Source organism: Bolinopsis microptera, chromosome 4 (assembly GCF_026151205.1).
Source record: "Bolinopsis microptera isolate Bmic1 chromosome 4, MBARI_Bmic_1.0, whole genome shotgun sequence".
In the NCBI taxonomy this organism is placed as follows: domain Eukaryota; kingdom Metazoa; phylum Ctenophora; class Tentaculata; order Lobata; family Bolinopsidae; genus Bolinopsis; species Bolinopsis microptera.
The window spans coordinates 13,254,363-13,278,084 of NC_087075.1; the positions used below are offsets into that span (position 1 = coordinate 13,254,363).

At 37.3% G+C, this 23,722-nt stretch overlaps 1 protein-coding gene across 5 annotated transcripts in view; it reads right to left on the reverse strand.

Moving 5' to 3' along the window:
• Positions 1–23,722, reverse strand: part of LOC134813937 (cyclic nucleotide-binding domain-containing protein 2-like) — a 99,199-nt gene that overhangs the window by 55,680 nt on the left and 19,797 nt on the right. For 2 of the 5 annotated variants that reach the window (XM_063821877.1, XM_063821878.1), the window contains exons 7-11: positions 7,583–8,356; positions 4,737–4,842; positions 3,422–3,501; positions 3,107–3,227; positions 2,687–2,821 (exon numbers count right to left, since the gene is read on the reverse strand). In XM_063821877.1, the coding sequence (XP_063677947.1) occupies positions 2,687–2,821; positions 3,107–3,227; positions 3,422–3,501; positions 4,737–4,842; positions 7,583–8,356 (1,216 nt within the window). Of the gene's footprint in view, positions 1–2,686; positions 2,822–3,106; positions 3,228–3,421; positions 3,502–4,736; positions 4,843–7,582; positions 8,357–10,830; positions 11,889–23,722 lie in introns of those variants that run through there. The other 3 variants (XM_063821881.1, XM_063821880.1, XM_063821879.1) reach the window with 2 other exon arrangements.

The window sequence follows — 23,722 nt, forward strand, 5'->3', positions numbered from 1 at the left end:
CTATGTGCTGCAAGTTGATCATGGGCCATCTGAAGATGACGGGTTCATTAACTACAGGGGGGTTGACAACCAGTTAAGAGATGCGGAGGGAGAAGTGCCTTTCGACAATCCTAACGATGAATATTACGCAAATTGGAATTATGGACGAGAAATCCCTATCGCACAGGAAGGGACAGGGAACGATCCCAACAATGCTAGGATACAAGATAGTCCTTTCAAAGGAAATTTCAATTTTAACTATGGTACCGATTATTATGTGCCTGGACCAGTAATGCCGATGGCGTATATGCCTATACCTGAAATGAGTGCAAATCCTGGGATACAAGATAGTCCTTTTAACTCAAATGTCAACAATTTTAACTATGGTAGCGATAATTATGCGCCTGGACCCATAAATCCAAGAATAAACGATGATTCCACTATCGGTTTCTATAGTTATTACTATGAGTTTGAGCCCATCCAAAAACAGGATGCACCAGTCTACAATTCCCCTGGCAATAACAATGGATATGACTCTGGGCATGAGCACATCCAAAAACAAGATGCACCAAGCTACAATTCCCCTGGCAATAACAATGGATATAATTCTGGGTATGAGCCTATCCAAAAACAAGATGCACCAATCTACAATTCCCCTGGCAATAACAATGGATATAATTCTGGGTATGAGCCTATCCAAAAACAAGATGCACCAATCTACAATTCCCCTGGCAATAACAATGGATATAATTCTGGGTATGAGCCTATCCAAAAACAAGATGCACCAATCTACAATTCCCCTGGCAATAACAATGGATATGACTCTGGGTATGAGCCCATCCAAAAACAAGATGCACCAAGCTACAATTCCCCTGGCAATAACAATGGATATAATTCTGGGTATGAGCCCATCCAAAAACAAGATGCACCAAGCTACAATTCCCCTGGCAATAACAATGGATATAATTCTGGGTATGAGCCCATCCAAAAACAAGATGCACCAAGCTACAATTCCCCTGGCAATAACAATGGATATAATTCTGGGTATGAACCCATCCAAAAACAAGATGCACCAAGCTACAATTCCCCTGGCAATAACAATGGATATAATTCTGGGTATGAGCCCATCCAAAAACAAGATGCACCAAGCTACAATTCCCCTGGCAATAACAATGGATATAATTCTGGGTATGAACCCATCCAAAAACAAGATGCACCAAGCTACAATTCCCCTGGTAATAACAATGGATATAATTCTGGGTATGAGCCCATCCAAAAACAAGATGCACCAAGCTACAATTCCCCTGGCAATAACAATGGATATAATTCCGGGTATGAGCCTATCCAAAAACAAGATGCACCAAGCTACAATTCCCCTGGCAATAACAATGGATATAATTCTGGGTATGAGCCCATCCAAAAACAAGATGCACCAAGCTACAATTCCCCTGGCAATAACAATGGATATAATTCTGGGTATGAGCCCATCCAAAAACAAGATGCACCAAGCTACAATTCCCCTGGTAATAACAATGGATATAATTCTGGGTATGAGCCCATCCAAAAACAAGATGCACCAAGCTACAATTCCCCTGGCAATAACAATGGATATAATTCCGGGTATGAGCCCATCCAAAAACAAGATGCACCAAGCTACAATTCCCCTGGCAATAACAATGGATATAATTCCGGGTATGAGCCCATCCAAAAACAAGATGCACCAAGCTACAATTCCCCTGGCAATAACAATGGTTTGGACAATAGATATTACAATAACCTTGAAGACGATAATGATCAAGCTCAAATTGAAAAAGTGACTGACGAGGAACAAGAACAAGATCCACCTTTGAATGTTAAGCAAGAAGATTCTGGTGGAAGCCGAAAACCACCTAATTCAGGAAAAAATGGGCTCAAGATTTTCGCAGGTGCCAGCGGTGAGAAGGGAGGTCTTATTGATGAAATGTTTAAGAAAGTCGATATTGGACCAAAAGAAAAAGTGAAAGAAAATGATTTCGCCAAAAAGGCAAATAATCAACAGCAACTTCTGAAAAGAGCACCGGAAAATCCGGCAAATCCAAAATCAGAAGATGTGATAGATGAGCCGGAACAGGAAAAGTCAAAGTCTACATTTTTCAACCTCATACAAGAAAAAGCAGAGGAGCAAGAAGCTACAACTGTTTGGAAAAGTACTCCGAGTACGGGGCAGCCTGTCGAGAAGGTCATACCAGTAAACTTAAAGAAGAAGGCAGGCAATAATGATGCGGTAATATTCGGGTAATACGTGGGGACACAATCCGATATCTGTATTTAGTTATTAATTAATTAATTAATTAATTAATTAATAATAGTCGATTCTTAAAAGCAGCGTGGTTTGGTTACAGAGGGAAGATTGACAATTGTATTTAAGCTTTATACACCTGTTATCATGAGGTGTATTTATAGTGTATTTATAGTGTATATATAGTGTATTTCTTATAATATTAACAAGTAGTTTCGAAGTGTAAATATTATGACTTTATCACAAACCATTTATGTATATATACATAAATGTATATATATATACTATGTGACATCAGTAAATGATATCAATTTATGGTCTCTTCATATTAAGGAGATACAGGTTTCAGCACTACATTATGATTGACACGGCCCGTCCCAATTAGACTAATTGATAATTAATTAGATTTAACTTTCTAACATTACACACCTGCATGTTTAAAGGGTACTCCGCAAACGTTTCGTAAGTTCTGAGAGCAAACAGTACTTGTTGAATCTCCTCCTCCGTTCGATCCTCCGGTCTTTTACCCAGGATCTCTTTGATATCTGATCCCACTATTAACTCCTGAATTATAATTAGAAATAATTAGGAATTAGATTTATAATTAGAAATAATCATCTAAGTTAAGTAGACTGTGTTGACTTTGAAACTCAATAAATAACTTAGAATGAATAAATTGCATTTGGAATTTGCTTTCAAAATAGTGAAATACATATTATTTTATTATATCATAATTTATTGGAAGCTTTGTTTGAATAAATTATTAGTCTTTATCAATGTTTTTTACTGGTCCTACCTTAGTATTAAGACAGGAAGAAATTAGGAAGAAGCTGGAAAAAGGGAAATTACCTTGATACGCTGAGCCTTGTATAAAGAGGGATCGAAAGCAGGTAAAAAAGTCATTTTGTCTGATTTGTCAAAAAATGCATGGTGTTCTTCGGCGGCTTTCTCTGTTTCCTTTCTTCTGCTTCTGAGGAAAACAAAAACTAAGTTGCACGATAAACCTCTCTAGTCCTTACTTTTTGGAAAACCATGTCCCTAATCATTAACCTTGCCCACCTTCCCTAAAGGTACGAACATTTTCGGGTTAAAACCAAAAACCGAACACAAATAAATCGTCAATATTTATTTAACGCCTGATGCGCTAAGATAAAAATTACAAACGTTTTTCCTTCTCCAGAGTAGAAGATAAGTGCAAGTTGTACTAGTCGCGCTACTTTTCTGAATCTGTTGATCGGTGCCACCTGCATTAGTGAGTGTGTTGAGTATGTGTTCGGTTAAAAAAAATAGTGTGAAATAGTGTCATACTCTACTGCAATCATTTGAACATCGGGGTTTACTCTTGTTTGGCAGACTACAAATCGCTTGGTGCGTTAAGGTAGAGCCACCTTAAAGATTTTCAAGCATTTATTCATGGTGGTAGCATCTTCGATACTTTGCCAATGTGCGAAGGGGCCTAGCTGCCCTCTGAACCCTCTTCTAGAAGCCCTGGGAGAGGCCAATGTATCAGCATCATCTCTCCTCTGATAGACATCTTCTATTTCACTCCTACAAGGACTGTTCTTAGAGATTGAGTTGAGAAATTGGCAGATCAGATTTGATGTCGCTGGTTCAGTTTCACAGGGAGTTCCTCTGTGTTCTTCCTTGCTGGAGTCTTGTGGTCGGAGGGGGACTTGACCCGGGGGTTTAGTATCTGAGGTTCTAGTCGGTCTGCTTTGTGAGGTGCCAGGAACGTTCTCAGCCAGGGACCAGGAGATAGACCTTATGATGGGGTGCCGACGTTGCATTCCCAGATTATATTACCGTCATCAAACAGAGGATTAACATAGCGGGCAAAATATGACAGTTGCAGCCACAGGGTAGTGCGTATATCAAAATATATCGTGATTGTTTAATTATAAGATTATAATTGAATGAATTCCAGATAACTTCTGATGGGATTGAGAAGAGAGGATCACAACCCATCTCAGCTTCCGGAGTCTCCAGCCGCTGCCCTTTTAATCCTATAACACTTTAGTAAAGGCTATTGACTGGTTACTGGCCATTTGCTGGTGAACACTCGCCGACAGTTGTATTAATTGGCCTCTTGTATCAGGCATGGCCACAACAATGATTTATAATATTCATTGCAGTCACGTCGACAAATTACAAGCATAATGGTATTAAATGCATACTTCATCATATCAAAATATATGTATTTATATTGCAGTACATTTCAGCGTGGATTGTATATATTATGATCAACGTCCCAAAAATTTGGTTACCAAGGGGCTCTCAAAATAGTAAAGGGGTAACTCACATAATATCGTAGCATAGCGAAACCTTAATGTGCTATCGAATCATTATTGCTGAACTTACGTAATGATTCTGGGACAAAATGTGTGATGTTTATTGCGACAAGGAAAGGCTCTTTAATTCAGGATAAGGAACTGTTAATGTTCAATTTTGCCCCATAACCATTTCAACAATGTGAACTTACGTAGTCCTCGTCGTCTAGCTCGGAGCCATGTTCCGTTTTGAATCGGTTTCTCAGCCCTCTCTTTCGGTAGGCACTCTCAGCCGACCTGGAGTTCTCCCTGAATAACCTGGAAATAGGGCAGAAATTACTAAATTAGGAGATTCTCCAAGAATGGAGGGGTTATACTTTTTGTGTACAACTATCTGGGCCTAGGGAGAATTAAATCAGCAAAAGATTGTTACATATTTTAATAAGATTTCAATGAAGTTTAATATCTAAAAAGATACGACCAGTACTGAGACCAAACTTATCTTTCATGAAAGATTTTAAAAATAATTCATTCGGGGTCTCTTTTTATTAGTTCAAAAACTAGCCGATCCTAATATTTCATGTTATTAACTACTACCAATTTATAGGACATTCAGAACTGTATTTAACTACTGAATACTATTCTGGAGGCCTGGCCGCACCATTTCTATCACTACCCAGTACCCACTATTCATTACCAATTAATCCTCTTCACTTTATCCTACTCAAAAGTTACTAAGTCAACCCTCCCTAGTCCCGATTGCAGAAATAGACTCTTACCCAAGTTCCTGATCCTCAGGACTAGCCCTCCCGCTATGGGGAACCCTCAGTCTCCCTGATCTGGCCCGTTTCCCGCCATTTCTCAAATGAGCAGTCTCTTCCTCGAACTGACTGACGTCCCACATGCTGGCTGACCTCCCACTTCCTAGTCTAATCTTAGGAGCCTTCTCTGAGTGCTGGGGGTGATGGTGAGCTGATAAGGATCCTCGTCTTGAGAATGTAGGCGTGGCGGATTGTCTCCGGGGAGTTGGAGACGAAGATTCGCGTCTAGGCATGGGTGAAGACACTCTGCTGCCAGGTGAAGGGGAAAGTCTGTGGGGAGAGCTAACTGACATTCTCCGAGACCGAGACGGAGCTATGACTACAACTGGAACAGGATCTGATCTTATCTCAGGCAAAATAATAAGAGGAGATTTTCTGCCGTCTCCTAAGGGTTGACTAACCGAAGTATCGATCCTAGTACTGCCTCTTCTGGACCGTGTGACCTCAGGTGCGAAAAGCTCGTGACTTCCTCTACGAGGGTCTGAGTTAGATCCGAATAGTGCGGGAAGCGTGCTAGATTTGGGGAATTGGAAGGATCTGGGAACGTTACTGATATGAGGGTGCTCTTTCTCGATTAGTTTTCGAAGTCTTGCGGAGTTATTTCGTAAAGAAGTGCCGTCTTCGGTGGTGCTTCCTCTGTGTTTTGTTATGAACTTTTCTCCCACCTCATCGATATAGTGCCGAATTCTAAACCCCATGTCTACGCTTTCCTTTCTCTTTATCTCTGTCAATTTCTTATCTTTTGAAATAGATCCTCGCTTCGGAACCTTTTTGAACTGCACCCTCTTTGCACTGAGTCTTCGTTTAACTTTGGCAGGAGTAGGATGGCCTCCAGACACCATGTTGATAAGATCGGTTTCAAGGAACACACTCACTTGTGTAGCCATGGTGTTAAATAAACTACGAAAAACAGCTCATACAAAACGCCAATATGTACTGTTTGGTGAAACAGCGACAGTGTTTTGTGGCAATGGCAATGAGCTGGCTACGAAAATAACCGTGAACTAATGAAACGTAACAATGATCTGAACTAACCGGTAAAACTTTCAACTATTCTGGTTCTAGGACAACTAAATAACGCACACTATACCCGATAAACTACATTATCAATAGCTGGTAGGTTATTAGTCGATTATTGGGTTCCTTGAAATCCTGTGATAGCTGATTGTATCATTCATGCTCATTTTGAATGGTGATTTTTTGAAGAAATGGTCATGCTCTAAATTGACATAAGCGCTTGATTGATTATTTTTCTGGATTTCTGATGCTTTTTATCAATTTCCAGAGAATTTCCACGATAGTGCGCAGGATCAAATTGCTAAGTCCTATGCAAGTTTTACAATTGTTGGGTTGTCATGACTACGAATGCTGAGGAGCTGTATAGAACAAGATTTAATGGTATCATGTGGGGTAACATTATCTGTTTGAAATTATTTCTAATTAAAAACATGGACACAGTGAGTATGAAGGAAATATTTTGAGATTGAATATGGCCGATCAAATTATTTCCTACTTGAGCGGATAAAGTGCGGATAAAGTTTCAAACAAATAGATCCGTGAAACTAAAGAGAGGTTGTCAACTCCTGTACTTAATTTCCATTAAATTAAACAGGAATGATTCAACACAACTTACGTCTTACATGGATGGTTTCAAAAGAGTACAAATCACTGTATATGATTAACAGATTTAATTAATCTTTATCTTAATTACTTTAAGAACTATGTACAGATACGTATATTATGCTTATATGTCCATCACACTGTCCTTACTTAAGTAACTAATAAGTTTTAAAAGAGTCATTAGATGAGACTCAAAAAGCAACCCTTCTTCAATGTAATTCAGGTCGGAACTATTATGCAGCATAATTTATGCTCCATAATTTAGGCTCCAGTTTTTAGATTGAAGGGAAATAAGAAAATTAGGATGACAGGTTTCATTCTGAATTAATGAAAAAACATGTAAATTAGAACATCACAAATTGTTAGAGCCACGATAGTCTACGCTCTAAATAAATATTACTAATCGAATTAAAACGGACAAATTTTGTCAAGACACCACGCAGAAAACAGTTGTAAATATTACTAATTGAATTAAAACGGATAAATATTTTCAAGACACCACGCAAAATAAAGTTATAAATACTACTAATCGAATAAACAAACAAATCTTTTCAAGACACCACGCAAAAAAAACAGTTCAGCGGATTAAAAACACAAAGACAAACAATCGTTCAAACTTGGAAATTCGCTGAGTAGTGACAATCTTGGTAGTGGTTCTAGTCCACAGTTGCCATGCCGTTCTGTTTCCTGTTTTCTTACTTTCTTCGTCTTTTGAGTCCGAAATAGAAGGGCGTTTTTTAACTTTCTTCTTTTTCTTTTTTGGAAGTTTAGGAACAAATGGTATATCATAGCCAAGACGAGGTATATCGTAGCCAAGAGTAGTAGAAATACTCGTTTGATGGGACCTTGACAAGAAACTGCTATTTTCTGTTTTGTTCCTTTGCTTTGAATGGTTGGATGACACGCTTTCCAATTTGCTCCTTTCTGAAGACGGACAGCGTTCCTTGGTCCCACTCCTAGCGCTGATTATTCTGCCGCCCTTAGTGCCAGTCTTTGCACTGATATTGGTATCAGTTTTCATACTGGCATTTCTACTAGCATTTTTACTGGCAGTAATACTGGCATTTTTACTGGTTCTACCTCTGGTGGTAGAACTGGAATTCGGCTCCCTGCTCCCCGTACCTAGGTCCGCTGGGGTAGTCGATGCTGGTCTAGTAGCTGGGGTAGTCGATGCTGTTCTAGTAGCTGGGGTAGTCCATGCTGTTCTAGTAGCTGGGGTAGTCGATGCTGTTCTAGTAGCTGGGGTAGTCGATGCTGTTCTAGTAGCTGGGGTAGTCGATGCTGTTCTAGTAGCTGGGGTAGTCGATGCTGGTCTAGTAGCTGGGGTAGTCGATGCTGGTCTAGTAGCTGGGGTAGTCCATGCTGTTCTATTCTTCGCTGTCACTGTAGGGCTGATGTTCGGTGAGAATTTAAATTCAATAATTATCTAACATTTTAAGTACATGAGAAAGTGCTGAATTAAAAATCAACTGATCAACCGAGTACTCCAGCTGGCTCACGTCATGTTTTTACTTTGTTTTCTCCCGAAACAAACAAACGTCTCGCAGGTCAAGATAAAGCGACACAAGCCTCAACTAACTAACTTATAGTAATATAAACTAACTAGTATTATAGTAATATAGAAGATGCTGATAATGCTAGACTAAGTCCCACCTATCAATGATCTTCCAGCTGGGGCAAGAAACAGTCCGATTCAAAGGACGGGGCCTATTGAACGGCGTGATACCCCTCATAGGTTAAGGAAAACAACAAAATTAAAAAACAAAATAACCCGTCATTATCTCCATACCACAAACCACAGAGTTAAAATGAAGTTGAAGCTGACTATAGAGACAGCAAGTGGACCCAGTGTTGAGTCGGGTGTAGTGAAGCAGGGAATGACGCACTGAATCTAGCCCCCTACCACACAGTTAGCAGGTCTGTAGTAAATATATCTGGCGTTAAATTTAATTTCACCCTCAAACTCTCATTCTCTCCGAACATAAGTGGTCCTTTTTGGACTCGTTTTAATTTGGGATTGGCATTTCGAAATTCGAAGGTTCTAATTTACTTCAATCATCATATATAATGCATAATTTAGAGAAATTTAGAGCCGTGGTTGCAGTATCATAATCACAGGGTCATTAAACTAAGGTATTTGCTCGGCAGTGGGGAACCAACACGGAGCTGGGCAAGGTGAGAAGTTTCTTACATCCAGGAAATACTACCAAATAAGGTAATGTAACCATAGTAACACTATCAAAGCTGGGCAGGGAAATAGGTTTCTCTCCCTAATCAGTAAATTGGGTGATAAGTTAGCACGTGACGGTGAGTATGTACTCACTAAATACCAATGTTAAATCTGGGGGATGAATGAAACCTTGTAATAATCCATAACGGTCAGAAACTTATTAATATCGACTTATTAAGTTGCTGTTCAGATCGAAGTCGCGATAACAGGCTACCAGCTCAAGATTAGATTATCATTTCAATGATCAAAATCACCTTACTTCTAGTAGGGCACAATACGACATTCTCAAGTTTTGGTAGGGGAATTATCACCTATAATACTCTAGACTTGATTCTAGGGGTCATGAGTCTTCTCGGCCTTGCAGCTGAGTCTCTCTTGACAGGGTCTTGGTGAATATTAGCTAGATTTGAAATCTTTGCAATAATATCTGCATGGCACTTGGCCGTCTTTAACGAAATAAAATTCAGATCTTGACTTAGTAATGTATGTACTAATGGGAAAAGTAACCGGATCGGAAAATTGATTAATGGGAAAAAAGATTTAATTAGTTAAGAACGAGACCAGCTGGTTGTTTTTTATGGTGGTGCATGAAAAAAAATCCGCTGAGGAAGCCAAAATAGTTTGGCTCAAGTTAAAACTGTGAAAATGAACACAATGTCATTTAACAGCAAATTATATCATTATGACCACCATAAATCAACGCTTTTAACAGTCTGAGCATCATTGTTACGGATGACAGATTTTGATCGTGATAAAAATTTCAAACTCAAAGAATTTATTTAACTTACAGGTTGCAGCAGGAATGTTTTTACAGACGACAGTAAGGACTCAGGAACCAGCTACACACGTGTATTTTTACACACGTATAAACAATAATGTTTATAAACAATAAACAAGTTAAACGCTTGCAGAGGGAGTACGTTGAGAGGCGGTATGCTTGTCGGACCGTTAACAAGCAAATAAAATACTCGTCAATATAAACTGACTACTACTAGTACTACTACTACTGCTCCTGACATATTCCAATCGGTAATAAACTACCACGGATAATTTCATAAACTTAAAGAGGTTGTAAGGTGTGGTGGCGTATTCTAGCTTTCTATAATATGTGGTAGTTAGTACTGACCGATGCAGTCCGTACATGGTCAACACCTTCACAGTAAGCTCTTATACTCTTATAGTGCTGATTACTAATACGAGTTACCACCATCATGTAACTATAGCCCATTCTGACATCGGTCATGTCTGATGCATTCAACACCAGCTATTATATTTTATAGTTATACCACAGTAGTGCTGGACGTACACAAGTTTTTAAAAAGTCTAAGTTCATGGCTTGACGTTAAAATTTTACAGAGTATAAAAAATGTTCGTCGTACCAAAAACTAGAACTCTACTGTACCCCACTGACGAAAAGTTGGGAGTTGCAAAGACACATTAACTCATTAAATTGTTTTTTTTTTCGTTATTACCCCCTCAGATGAGTCATAGAAGGGGGTTTATAACCTGATTTTTGTTATTTCCATCGATAAAATAACGCTGAAACCGGGAAAATTAAAGATTGAACACTGGGTAACATTTTTGGAACTTATGCCAATCACACAAGAGAAATTCAATAATCCAGGTCAGACTCACCTTGCATGGTTGATATTAACAGCCAGCACGCTCCTATGCCACAAAATCCTCCCTGTCGACTTCATCCTCTCCTTCTGCCCCGCATTACAGTTCTGAATATAACTGGCAACACTCGCAAACCCTGACTTCTTATTATAAGCAGTGATGGGACCGGATCTGACGCTGCTCTTTCTGGACGGTTTGGTGTAAGAAGGCTGCTCCGTCATGGACACTATGTGATCAGACATAAGGGTCAGAGACGAAGCACTGCTCTCGCACTCTGCATGAGAGAAAGCTTGACTGATATCCTTCCAGAGTGCTGGTTTCTCGTGCTTGTTGGTGTGGTAGTAGTGGTTATCTGATGTTTTACGGTTCTTGGAGGGAGCTCCTGATTTGGGTTCTATTATCCGGGCTCGGGACGAGTTGTGCTCGTTTTTCTTGGAGCACCACGAGTCACTGTGGCTCAGCTCCCCAAGTCGCTGAGGTACTGAAGATTTGCGGATCATGGGTTTTCGGGGAGAGCTGACGGTGAGGTTTGAAGTGGTGGAGATAGAACGCTCTTTTGAGAGCTGTCGGGTCATGTTCATGTGTGGGTTGTTCGTGTTTGATAGTTTTCTGAGAGGCGATTGCGTGTTTGAAAGTCTTCTTTGGGGGAATTGTGTGTTTGAAAGTTTCCTAACTGGAAGCTGTTGAGGTACACTCATCGTGTTGTTAGCATTCGTCTTCACATCCTCAACTTCATCATGTTTGTACATCTTAGCAAACTCCTTGCTGTCAATCTCATGAACTTTTGCGGAGGAACGTACTCATCAAACCCGTAAAATCCCGTACTCGGGAACGTGTTCAAGTTCGCCCGCATGGATATTATCGTGGAGGTTTTCCTGCCTGAATTCAGTTGTTCTGGAGAGACATCTTGGTAAGGCATGTGATCAGCACCAGGTCCGTAGAGAGGGTCCGTGGGAAGGAGGAGGACTGGCATCTGCTCCCCGAGTGTGGCGCCTATATTAGACGGCATGCACCTCCTCTTTATAAACACAGGTACAGTCAGTTGCAAACTCTTATCTCAAACTCTAAGGACTGGGGAGAAAAGATTCAGAAAATCGTTATCAAAATGGAGAAAATAAAGAACTCCACATCGTCTAGTCTTAACAAGATGAAGCACTAGAAAACTTTCAGATAATTACCACAAATGGGCGATAAAATACTGGACGGATATCACGAGTACCGACAGATGAATAAAGGCAAAACAGAAATCTGCGAAATTAACTTAAACGTCTCGAGGTACTCTAATCTTTGTACGGTTATTAGCGACGAGCCTATCTTCACGACACATTTTATTGGCGCAACGACACGATATCGCCTGGTGATCTATATACTGCTGAAAAATAAATTAGGGCTGCTAAATTGGCAAGGTGTGAAGGTATTCACACCATCAAGGATGAACGATTTTTGTCGGCAAACGCAATGAACGCTGAAACGTCAACATACGATACCGTACTAAAAGATACAGCATCGTGGATGTTTATCAATTATAGTAGGCCACGTGACAGTGGTTACCATGGCAACTGGTCGAAGATAGTGGTCACGTGACCGGTAAAGCTGCACGGAGTCCAGCAATCACCGTCAGCTACTCCACTTCAAGCCAGCTACAAATGAGCAACACTTTAATTTATAGCTGTTTTTTTCATTGTGTGTGTTAATGTGACGTTTATCAGTGTGGTAAATAAGGACTTTGGGGACGTTGAGCGTGTGAGGTATCACAGTAATTGAAACGTTAGTATAACCATTATAAACTAAGACAAATACCGGTGAATGTTAATACGGCGACTCACTTCCATTGGAACGGTACAAAATGGTAGAGACAGTAATGTATTTTAACGCATGTAAAGTTACAATGGTTCCAATAGTAATATTACTCACTTTGGGAGTAAAAGTAAAGTTTTAACAATATCTATTTAAGTATAGCTGCATAATATGCGCTCGATAATTTGAGAGATTGCTTATTAGTAATAAGCAATCTCTCAAATTATTGATAATGAAATCAAGTAATAATATTACTTGATATCATTTTCATGTGCATACTGGAGATTTGTTGTGTATCAAAGACAACTGATAAGCGAAAGCGTGACCCACAAGCTTGCCCAAATACAAAACACCTTCTGGTTTGATATTTACCCATTAAAAATAACGAGGAACCTTTGTTTTGCGTAAACTGAACAATGAAAAAAATCACTTGAAAATGATAATAAAGAAGTGAACTTTACTTACGAGCCTTCGTCGGAGGATGAGGAAGATTCCCCGCTCATCAAATGCATCTCCAGCACAGACGTGACAATGGAGTACCCCCGATGGTTATGCTTTCTAATGCAAGGAATTGTTGCAAAAGCACTCAGCGAATCCCAACAAGTTTCGGTTGCGAAAATATCTGCTGAATTTGAAAGAAATTGGAATGCATTTAACCCAGCTAGTCATAGGTTTGCTCCGACACAAAGATAAGATGCCGGATGCGAAAGCTGAAAAAATGACTATGATCTCTGTACTTCTGTAGCTTGGAATAACGAACTGAATATCAGAATATGAGCTGACATGCCAAGCTTAGTGTGACTCAACTATGAGTACTATCAATATCATGTGTAACTGACTTGGCAGCAGTAAATCAATATTGCAGACAGTACACTAGGTAGTAACCGGTGGGGTCACGACTGGTAGTTGTCAGGGGTCACGTGGCTGGTTAGACCCACTGCAGGATGGTGAGAGCCCGGGGTGCTATAAGACCTGCTTGACGACAAACGACCACGATTATGAACTAAGTTAATTACAGTTATGACTGTAAGCCATGATAACAGCACACAAATTACCACTGAATGCTGACAATGTTTAATACCTACCAAACGTTGTACAAAACACACTGATTCACAAGAGAGAGATATTCTCCGGTATAATAATAAACACATGAGCCCGTAATGAAGGGACATCTGGTTAAGATGGTATTGTTAAAACTTGAATTGGCATTTGTAAGGCGCTTGTCTGTTCGGTCGTTATGGCATCTTTGGTATCCTTGGTAACCCCATGCATTCATGGTAACCCCATGGTGGTATCAGGTATATTGGATAGTGGAGGAACAAAGAAGGTGTAATTAGAGTACAATTTAAGATACATTTTGTATGGGGTCACAGCATCGCTTTGACGGTGCGGGGAGTTGATGCACCTTTCACGTACAAGAGTTTGTTTGATTTACTTGCTGTGAGGCAGTGAGGTGTATCAGCTACATGGGACAGGGTCCCCCCTTTCCTTTCTTAGTCACAGATTGAGACCTCATGTAAAGAATGGAGGACACATCTTTACAAAAAGGTTAAAAGACTTTACTACTTCAAAATGGACCATTCTCACAGCAGCAGACAGTCACGGACAACCACAAAAACTCTGGCTAAAGTTTTTCAAATTTTATTTTGCTTACTTCCTTAAATTGTTTCAATTTTACGATGATTTCCGCACACTAAGCACGAAAAGTTGAGGAACGTATTTAATATTTATGCAGAAAGTATGCATGCATGATCTATGTTCGTATAGAGTGAATACTGAATTATAACACTCACGGTACCCCTGCATGGGACCCAATTTCAGATTGGTTGACAAGCAATTCAAAATGTACCAATAAATTGTGTTTAAATAAATTCTCCTCCATATAAATTTATAGGTTGTCTCCTTCAAAATGATGAAGTATACGATTATACTATGATCTTTGCATTCTCGAGATAAGCATCTGATCAATCCTTAGATAAGTCCAACACCGTCACAATTCAAATATAATCACTCACTTTAAGAGTGAGGATCATCACTAAGTCCCCCTAAAACACCGTGAATTTCCCCCACTGTGCACTGTATTTCAGGAGTTATCTGTACATAACTTGTCCAGAAACTAAATTGCATAAATATGCATTATGCAACTTCTCAAGAATTGAAATTAAATAAAGATGATCATGCACTAAACATTACTCACGTCTGTAGACCCAAGTCGGGAGAGGCAATCATTCGGGTGTAGTAAACCGTTTTACTGTCATGTCTCAGACGGTTATACTTCCTCAAGATCCTCTTCCTCAGCACCCGCTCCAGATCTGCGTGCACTTTCACTGGCATCTATCTGCCTGTTTCTCTTTCTCTTTCTCTTTCTCTTTCTCTTTCTCTTTCTGTCTCTGTTTCAAGGAGGTATCCAGAGGTGTATTCAGAATAGTATTAGTCGCTAAGAAGAATCTTCAAAATGTAGAGATAGTTCCGGAGTGTCCAACGTCCAAACGTACAACAACAACAAACGTGTCTCAAAAGATCTTAGAAAGTTCTTCCGGTTACTTCAATAGTTCGCATAGATAAACAATTTGTTCCTAAGCACTAAGGATATGTTAGCAAGGAACAACTCGACCACTTTGAAAGTTATGACGCAGGAGGAAACCGTAAAAACTGATGAGTTTCCCAGCATTATCCCATCATTTCCAATATCGCTCTTCCCCAGTCAGTGCCTTCCCAAATTGGATTATTGTTTTGTTAAAATTAGAACGAAACTCTTTGACAGAATCAGGATTATTTCCAGTAGGATCCGGAGCTATCTCACCATTGGTTTTCAACAGATCACGTGATACGAGTAACCGCTAAGATTGGTTGTGGACTGTACCAATACAATACAGCAAGAATCAATGACCAACCAACACGTTGCTATAGTTACAATTAGTATGTAGTCCGTAATGACGTTGGAAACATACAACAGAGGTGAACGGGGCAACTAAGTGGACTGAGTGGGGTTAGTGGGTATCTCCTAATCTCATCACCCGCGTGCACCCCAGCACCAATGCAAAACGTCGATTATGTAAAAGTGCATGATAATGTGCTTTTATCTCGCGACCCGATCTACCGTTATTATCTTATTATCTGTATGAAAAGCGGAGCTGAGAGGGGCAGCTGGTTTTAATCATGAGATTAAGGCACAGATTGGATTCGTAAGGGCCTAAGCGATCGTAGGGGATTGTAAACTTATAAGTTATAATTGTAAATAATATCGGTAAACATCGATATTTTCCAACGAATAACGAATTTGAATTTCGGTTGCTAGGTAACCTGCCGTGATTACTATGGGGCAACCTCTTAGAATCCAATTCAACCATTAAGAGCTCCTACTTCAAAAAATCTTTCAACAGAAATGAATTATGTTGCGCTGTTTAAGAATCATTAAGATAGTTAAGTTACCTTACTCGGGAATATTATGACTGGGATAAAGTGGTGGGTTTTGGAAAATTCCGCCATATTTTTCCCGGTCATTAATTTTCCCAGTCATAAATTAACCCGCTATAATGTTCCCGAGTAAGGTAAACTAATAGTAATACATTTGATGCTTGGTGGGTTTTGGAAAATTCCGCCATATTTTTCCCGGTCATTAATTTTCCCAGTCATTAATTAACCCGCTATAATATTCCAGAGTAAGGTAAGTTAAGGTCGGATTTTTGGATTACCCTGTTGTCCCTGTACTATAAGTATTATGAGTATGACCGATTATGGTTAAAAGAGTAAATAAAAGAGTAATCTCTCTGAATTCGATCCTTACTTTCTACGTCTGCTCCGGCTCCGAGCTCTAACTCCTGAAGAACACTCGGTAGACTCACACCTATTCAGTCTCCTGCCAGTGCGTTCAGTCACGGCTACTTCTGTGTTGCTCCTTTCAAATGTGTGGCTCCTTGCTAGAGCTCCTGAAACTCTGTGACCAGGTTGAGGAAGTTAGAGTGTTATATTGCTGGAAATCAAGAGGTTTGTATTTATCACTAGTCCTTGTCAACAGGGTTGTGAAATACGTGTTTTACGTTTTTTTGAATTGGAGCGTTTTTACGTCTTTTTAACAGGTTTTTGCGTATTTATTTAAAAAACGTTGTGATTTATACGGAAATTTACAATGTTTTAACGGTCACCGACTACCAGTAAACGAACCTGCGAAGTACGAACACTGAGGCCTGGGCCACAATCACATAAGCAAATTGCAGTCTTCAGTGACGAGAGGATAAGCGACCTTACCCTTCTCAGTCACGAAAAGGAGCTTGTCAAAGCTATAGACATTGCTGTCATTATTGACAAGTTTGCTGAGAGTAACCGCAGTGTTGTGTTGAATTGAACATTCTCAGTGTCAATTATGTTCTAATTGTTATTAAAATATTTTTACATTTATTTTCACATTTAAAACATTATGTTTTATTGAACTCTTCAACTTCAAGTTAATTCAGACACTTTCTGGTAAGGTTATTAGCTTCTAAAAAGGCAAAATTTTCAGGGGGGCTTCGCCCCCCTAGACCCCCTCAGAAAGGGGGCTGCGCCCCCAGACCCCTGCCGCAGCGCCTTCAGCGCTGTATGTGAATCTCCTTGGTGCTTCGCACCAAGTTGCACCCCCAAGAATAATCGGCTGGAGCCATGCCTGGTCAACACAACTGGCAAGTTTGATTGGTCATACCGCTACATTTTGAATTTTCACGTGAGTCTGCTTGATTAGATTATGCGAACGTTTTTTCTCGTTTTTTGAAAAAAATAGAAAAAAGCACGTTTTGAACGTTTTTTGAGTTTACCATTTACGTTTTTCACAACCCTGCTTGTCAAAGATTAAAAGCCAAATAAGCGATGAAAATGAATTGAACAAACCTTGAATTAATTGAAGGAAGTATTAGATAAGGGGAAGATTTAGAAGTGCAGTTTAAGTTCGTCCTAGAGCCGAATCCATTGCTATCAGTAATTTGTAACCTCGGTAGAGAGCGGGAAACTGAAGTAGAGCTTGCAGAGGAAACTCTGAAACTTCCACTATTTATTGGATCTACCACTGGGAGATACGATAAATTCGAGGACGACATCTTCTTTGCCGACTCAAATCTTTGAACTCGTAGATTCTGGCTGTCTAACTTATTCATCTCATCGTTTTCGTTTGGAGCAATTAGTTTCATCGTAGTCTTAATAGCTTACCATCCAACTGAGTTACGTTCGGGAAACGGCTAAAAATGACAGGAAAATTAAAAACAAGCTGAATTTAAACCAAATCAAGAAAATGGGAGTACATGGCATCGAATTCGGATACCAAATCCTCTCAAGTTGCAATGCAGCAGTGACAACGACGTTTGAAATTACATGAAAGGTCAAATTTAAGCAGAATTTTAACATAAGGGCACGCATGGTAGCGGGATTAAGTAATTAAAGGCTTAAGCCTCTAAGTACTGTATGGCGTATGATTTGATAATGAGCCAATTATTGATAATGCGATAAAACTATTAATACTGGTGTTTTTCTCTAACAGAAACTGTGGGTATTTTTAGCCTTTAGTCACATGGTTTTATAAGAATTAATCACTAACAAGACAAATACAAATTATGAATAGAACGTGATGATTAGGTTACAAGGTTATATTACTATTAGTGCCTGTCATAAAAGTTGTTTATACAAATTGATCCGCTTTAGGAGAACTCAAACAAGCAAGTTATGCAACTCAAATTTGTCAGATATGTTAGTTAAAGAGATGAATTCACGTGAAAAGAGAACGATCTGGCCTAACAAGTGTTAAACTTTATTGTGTCACGGATGACTCCAAATACTTCGATATAAACCCGACTGCCAGACCAGATCTCTCTAAACAGATCAGGAACAATACACCTGCAACACTGACAGGTGATACAGGTGTTAGTCAGGGGGTGCCGTATAAAATTATTGGAGACTAAATGGTGTCCTGTTGGCAACACAGGTGCTGGTTAAGGTATCAGTGTCAACACCGGTATTTTCATTATAACTAGGTCAATTTGATGCAGTAAATTGGATTACAATGTTTCATCTTGGTTACGTCTAACTTGACAAGGACAAATTAAAATAGCGGATTCTATTTAGCTGTCAAATAAGAGTAATATTTTTATCCAACTATTACCTACTCAACTAATTTTATCACAAATTCATACAACGGCAGTTTGAAATAATATTTGCACAGCAGATTTATTCTTGCTGTAAATTCTGATTTTTATTGTCACAAATTACCGTCTAATCGTTTCTTTTCATTGCCATCATGAGCTAGAATTATACAGGAGCAAGGAGGTGTACAGAATATCTTACAACTACAATTTAAGTTTCCATGGCAAGAATCGTCATCTAATCGCCGCATGCCATTTTACTGCGTTAAATTCGTGTAAAAGATTATGATTTTCACGAGGCAAACCGAAGCGGGATTTGATTTTAGAGCATCGAAATAATCTTGTAAATGATGGACTTATTTTGAAATTGCTGCAATCAAACAGTTGATCGGTTGATGACTGCAGGTTACAGCCACAAAACGAATAGAAAGGCGTACACATTTTGAAATCTTGCCAAGAACTGACTTTGAAAATATCAAACCAATTTAAAGCTTTTAGACATAGCTAGCGAATATTCAAGTAACAAAGTGTGACCTTAGTAACACCTGTAAAATTTATTAATATATCATTGGTCTTCTTCATTTTATCAGTGTGAGTGATGTCCTACTTGATTTAATAAATTTACATTTTGAATTTAGATGAAAATTAAACTTTGTGAGTTAGCTGGACAACTGACAACTACTACAGAGAGTGTGTCTGTTTATTACGTTCAAAGATAGGCTGGACATGCTTACTTGCCAGCTGGTCTAAATTCAGTAAATTAGCAAACTACGGGAATTGGAAAATCATTTCTATTAGGTAATAGCGCTAAATTGATACGTTTGGCTGTTACAACTTACAGGTATTATCATCATCCATGATTCATGGACTAAACGCGAATGCCAGTTATCAGATTCTCAGATTAAGATATAAGGCGACATATTTGTTAAAACATAGGGCGATATATAACCATATTCTTTAAAGTGAAAAGTTTTCTCGACTAAATAAAGAACAGTCAAAATCTTCGTTTAAATTTAGTATTGACAACGAAGACGTGGGGGTCAGCCCAATTATTGACTAATATCGACCTGTCGATATTAGTCGCCTCAAGTCGTCCATGGGCCTGACCCCACGCCTCTACGATGATATCAACTGTACAAAAACATATATGATCAGGCTGTGGGAGGTGATTAATGCTCCATGAGACCTAATCTGGATAAATCTCGTCACACTTTGTGACTTTAATCCCGAATTTCGTCAAAAAGTAACGAATTTTAATAAAAATTGACCGTCGCATGCATGTGGGATCGTTTATGATTAATTCGTGCCACCTTAAAAATTTAAAAGTAAAATGGCTACATTAATTTTTTATTAAGATTGTTTTGCAAGCTTTTAAACAGTAGTGTAAAAAAATCGCAACATCTGGCAAAATCCGACAATAAATAAGAAGCTACCAATAGTTGCAGTTTGATTACAAGTACGAGCACAATCACCTAACTACCTAAACTGTGAATGAATTTAAAATTTTAGATAGACGATGATCAAATCTGGAAGTAAAGTGGATTTACAGCCAGAGAACTATGCACGTGAGTATACGACTAAGCAATGTAGCATGTTTATATACCAAATTAAAACCAGTAGCATCATACTTCACAATAGAAATATTAAAATAACAAATAGTGTAAAATGTGCAGTAGCATCATACTTCACAATAGAAATATTAAAATAATAAATAGTGTAAAATGTGCAGTAGCATCCTACTTCACAATAGAAATATTAAAATAATAAATAGTGTAAAATGTGCAGTAGCATCATACTTCACAATAGAAATATTAAAATAATAAATAGTGTAAAATGTGCAGTAGCATCATACTTCACAATAGAAATATTAAAATAATAAATAGTGTAAAATGTGCAGTAGCATCCTACTTCACAATAGAAATATTAAAATAACAAATAGTGTAAAATGTGCAGTAGCATCCTACTTCACAATAGAAATATTAAAATAATAAATAGTGTAAAATGTGCAGTAGCATCATACTTCACAATAGAAATATTAAAATATTAAATAGTGTAAAATGTGCAGTAGCATCCTACTTCACAATAGAAATATTAAAATAATAAATAGTGTAAAATGTGCAGTAGCATCATACTTCACAATAGAAATATTAAAATAATAAATAGTGTAAAATGTGCAGTAGCATCATACTTCACAATAGAAATATTAAAATAATAAATAGTGTAAAATGTGCAGTAGCATCATACTTCACAATAGAAATATTGAAATAATAAATAGTGTAAAATGTGCAGTAGCATCATACTTCACAATAGAAATATTAAAATAATAAATAGTGTAAAATGTGCAGTGGCATCATACTCAACAATAGAAATATTAAAATAATAAATAGTGTAAAATGTGCAGTAGCATCCTACTTCACAATAGAAATATTAAAATAATAAATAGTGTAAAATGTGCAGTAGCATCCTACTTCACAATAGAAATATTGAAATAATAAATAGTGTAAAATGTGCAGTAGCATCCTACTTCACAATAGAAATATTAAAATAACAAATAGTGTAAAATGTGCAGTAGCATCATACTCAACAATAGAAATATTAAAATAATAAATAGTGTAAAATGTGCAGTAGCATCCTACTTCACAATAGAAATATTAAAATATTAAATAGTGTAAAATGTGCAGTAGCATCCTACTCAACAATAGAAATATTAAAATATTAAATAGTGTAAAATGTGCAGTAGCATCCTACTTCACAATAGAAATATTAAAATAATAAATAGTGTAAAATGTGCAGTAGCATCCTACTCAACAATAGAAATATTAAAATAATAAATAGTGTAAAATGTGCAGTAGCATCCTACTTCACAATAGAAATATTAAAATAATAAATAGTGTAAAATGTGCAGTAGCATCCTACTCAACAATAGAAATATTAAAATAATAAATAGTGTAAAATGTGCAGTAGCATCCTACTCAACAATAGAAATATTAAAATAATAAATAGTGTAAAATGTGCAGTAGCATCATACTTCACAATAGAAATATTAAAATAATAAATAGTGTAAAATGTGCAGTAGCATCCTACTCAACAATAGAAATATTAAAATATTAAATAGTGTAAAATGTGCAGTAGCATCCTACTTCACAATAGAAATATTAAAATAATAAATAGTGTAAAATGTGCAGTAGCATCATACTTCACAATAGAAATATTAAAATAATAAATAGTGTAAAATGTGCAGTAGCATCCTACTCAACAATAGAAATATTAAAATATTAAATAGTGTAAAATGTGTAGTAGCATCATACTTCACAATAGAAATATTAAAATAATAAATAGTGTAAAATGTGCAGTAGCATCATACTTCACAATAGAAATATTAAAATAATAAATATTGTAAAATGTGCAGTAGCATCCTACTCAACAATAGAAATATTAAAATAATAAATAGTGTAAAATGTGCAGTAGCATTCTACTTCACAATAGAAATATTAAAATAATAAATAGTGTAAAATGTGCAGTAGCATCATACTTCACAATAGAAATATTAAAATAATAAATATTGTAAAATGTGCAGTAGCATCATACTTCACAATAGAAATATTAAAATATTAAATATTGTAAAATGTGCAGTAGCATCATACTTCACAATAGAAATATTAAAATAATAAATAGTGTAAAATGTGCAGTAGCATCCTACTCAACAATAGAAATATTAAAATAATAAATAGTGTAAAATGTGCAGTAGCATCCTACTTCACAATAGAAATATTAAAATAATAAATAGTGTAAAATGTGCAGTAGCATCCTACTCAACAATAGAAATATTAAAATAATAAATAGTGTAAAATGTGCAGTAGCATCCTACTCAACAATAGAAATATTAAGATAATAAATAGTGTAAAATGTGCAGTAGCATCCTACTCAACAATAGAAATATTAAAATAATAAATAGTGTAAAATGTGCAGTAGCATCCTACTCAACAATAGAAATATTAAAATAATAAATAGTGTAAAATGTGCAGTAGCATCATACTTCACAATAGAAATATTAAAATAATAAATAGTGTAAAATGTGCAGTAGCATCATACTCAACAATAGAAATATTAAAATAATAAATAGTGTAAAATGTGCAGTAGCATCATACTCAACAATAGAAATATTAAAATAATAAATAGTGTAAAATGTGCAGTAGCATCATACTTCACAATAGAAATATTAAAATAATAAATAGTGTAAAATGTGCAGTAGCATCATACTTCACAATAGAAATATTAAAATAATAAATAGTGTAAAATGTGCAGTAGCATCATACTTCACAATAGAAATATTAAAATAATAAATAGTGTAAAATGTGCAGTAGCATCATACTTCACAATAGAAATATTAACCCATTAGGGACGATAGGGTCGTTTACGACCCACCTTTTCTAGAGGCTATAGAGGACAAACCATAATACTAAACGCAACGAATCTTTCGCACATATGCTCAAAATTTATTGGGCTACATTATTGACTTTCCAGTCGAGACCCAATTAATTACTAACAACTAAATAATTAGGCTAATTAGTCGTCATAATTGGAAAATATTTCACTTTACTTCTTGCCTTGATTGGGACATTAAAACTTTATGTAGGCTTATTTTGTTGAGGACAAAATAGTTGCGGGCAACGATTTCCTTGAGACATATGAAAAGCCCGTGATAATCAGATGTTCACAAACAGAGCTAGACGCTGTTTACTAACTGCGGTCGCATACGACCCACTCGTCCGGGTCACAAAAGACCCATCACGGTTTTTCGGCTTTAACTTCTGAAACAAAGACGTTAGGATAAAATAAAAACTGTAGCATAAGTTAATAACATATGGTCAATACTGTGTAACTCTAACCTTTTAAAAATAAAGAATTTGGGTCATTAACGACCCACTCGGCTCACTTGCTTATTACTACATATGTCCATGTTACTTCTTGAATTCAGCCTAAAGCATGACATCATAAGTTCAAAA